A 2487-nucleotide genomic window follows, 5' to 3' on the forward strand; every position below is an offset into this window, starting at 1 on the left:
GGAATATTAATATATTGACTTGTTAAAAATGATTAACTGCATTGATGTTTATTTTCTTGCCAAGCAAAAGTGACTTGAATGGCCCTCATGATCATTATACGTTTTGTTAGTTGGTCACTTTTTCCTGTACGACTACGATATGTGCATAAATATGCAATGTTAATTGATTTCAAATTTCACTCCATTTTACATTTTTAATTATTAATATTAAGTTCTAATTTTTTTCTCATAGAACGCTATTGAATGTTCATAATGAAATATTTACAGAATTGAACATTTAAACGCAATGTTCGGATTAAGACAAATAAACAAATAATGAATGGCATCAATAAAGTATGTAAATATAAAAAAAACTGTTTTGTTTTCATAAATTTCTTCAACACACTGTTTTATTATAAGTGCTTATGTTCTTTTAAATTTTACAATTGTTCGATAAATGTCAACAATCATTAAATTTATTGTGTTTGATAATTATGAATCATCACGCAATCACAATACTAGTTTATTTAGGCCTAACTGAGCCATATTTGGATTACAAAAATACAGTTTTATAATGTATAAAAAATATTAAATATTGCAAAACAAAGTTTATTTAATTAATAATGACTTACATTAAAAAGGATAAAAAGATCAGTTGGCTAAAGCTTTCAATCGCAACTGCGCACCCACACACTCACACAAACACACACACACACACATATATGTATATATATATATTTATATATATATATATATATATATATATATATATATATATATATATATATATATATATATATATATATATATATATATATATATATATATATATATATACATATATATATATATATATATATATATATATATATATATATATATATATATATATATATTTATATATATATATTTATATATATATATATATATATATATATATATATATATATATATATACCGTTAAACCTAGAAGAGGAAAATCTCTCTTCGTTGGAAAATCTTTGGGGTCTCGTCCGCAGGGGTTATAATCACCGTATAGGGATGAAATTTCGTATCTGAATAGGCCATGGTAGTTTTAAAAAATTAAGGAGATATGCGTTTTAAAATACAAAAAAAGTTTTTTTGCTCAATTAAAGGACATCCTAATATAAGTTTCAAGTTGGGACCTATAATCTTTTGATGAAATTAACAATTCGGTCGCGGCACGTTGTCCACATAGCAACCGATATAATTTCCGGGTGGACTATAGTTGCATACAACGTAAACGTGACCAGACCGATCCCTCGCCGTACCAACCCCTAACTCCACACTTTCCTTCCACACAACTTGAGAAAAGTGTCCAGTTCGTAAAGAGCTTGGCTCCCTGCCGAATGTGTAGTCTTTGATCTCACTGTACCAACTGTCGACGGCCTGGTTGCCTGAGACATGGTGGTTCGGATTCGACGACCACATGTAGTAGATATTTTCACCATATTCATGTTCTCGTCTGTGCTCCATTCGGCCTATCCGAACAAGATGTTGAGCCCATTCTTGACTGTATGAACAGATTTTGGGGCAAAGAGTCATCCGCGGTACGTTGTGCCTCTTTCTGTATTCATTGTGAGCTTCCAGACACTCGTATTCAAACTGAGAGAATTGAGCCATATTGGTTATTGGTTAGTCAAACTAAAATTAGACAAAACATGCATTTTACATCAGAAAAATTGGTAAAAAATACTACCTACTACTAAATACTAAATGGTTATTTCCCTATCAATCTCTATATATCGTAGTCATACAGGAGAAAGTGACCAGGTGCATTTTTTTAAACAAAAAACGTGATTATTGACTATTTGATATCTTACTAGCTGAATATTGCCTTGAAAAAATACCAAATGGATTTTAAAATTGGAAGTATAGTATTTGGACTTGTTAAAAATGACTATCTGCATTGATGTTTATTTTCTTCCCAAGGAAAACTGATTTAAATGGCCCTCCTAAACATTTTACGTTTTGTTAGTTGGTCACTTTCTCCTGTACGACTGCGATATATCTCTGAATATTTTTTTGCTCGTTAGTTTCAATTTACACCTGTGGATAAAAACATCTGTAAGTGTTCAAAACTAGTAGTGTATAATAAAACAAACTCATTAAGTGGTTTATTACAAATTTTTTATAAAAAAAATCAACATGTCATTCCACAAAGTTGACGCCAAATCAATCAATAATATTAAAAAAATGCTACATTAACATGTCCATGAGTGAGTTTATATATAAATGTATTTTTTACTTTATGTGATTTTATATCATAATCGTTGCTATAAGCAACATATTTTCTTAAATAAAAAAAACATCTTCACCTGTAAACAATTTATATTACATCGAAACATCGATAATTTTGACAAAATATGTTTAAATAGTAGGTCGTACATATACGACCATACTCCTGGACAGGTTTGTGATTTTCAAGACAAAAGAATATATAAGAAAATTCCAAAGATTATTTTTTACTGATAAAAATGAAAATTG

General features: G+C 28.9%; 1 protein-coding gene across 1 annotated transcript; it reads right to left on the reverse strand.

Moving 5' to 3' along the window:
• Positions 1 to 1164: 1164 nt before the first annotated feature.
• LOC148300695 (Golgi-associated plant pathogenesis-related protein 1-like) lies at positions 1165 to 1623 on the reverse strand. Its single transcript, XM_088274420.1, has one exon. It carries the CDS (start codon positions 1621 to 1623, stop codon positions 1165 to 1167), a length of 459 nt encoding a protein of 152 aa, XP_088130546.1.
• Positions 1624 to 2487: the final 864 nt, after the last annotated feature.

Source organism: Brachycentrus maculatus, unplaced genomic scaffold (assembly GCF_059751285.1).
Source record: "Brachycentrus maculatus isolate JH-2025_06_01 unplaced genomic scaffold, ASM5975128v1 h1tg000668l, whole genome shotgun sequence".
In the NCBI taxonomy this organism is placed as follows: Eukaryota; Metazoa; Arthropoda; class Insecta; order Trichoptera; family Brachycentridae; genus Brachycentrus; species Brachycentrus maculatus.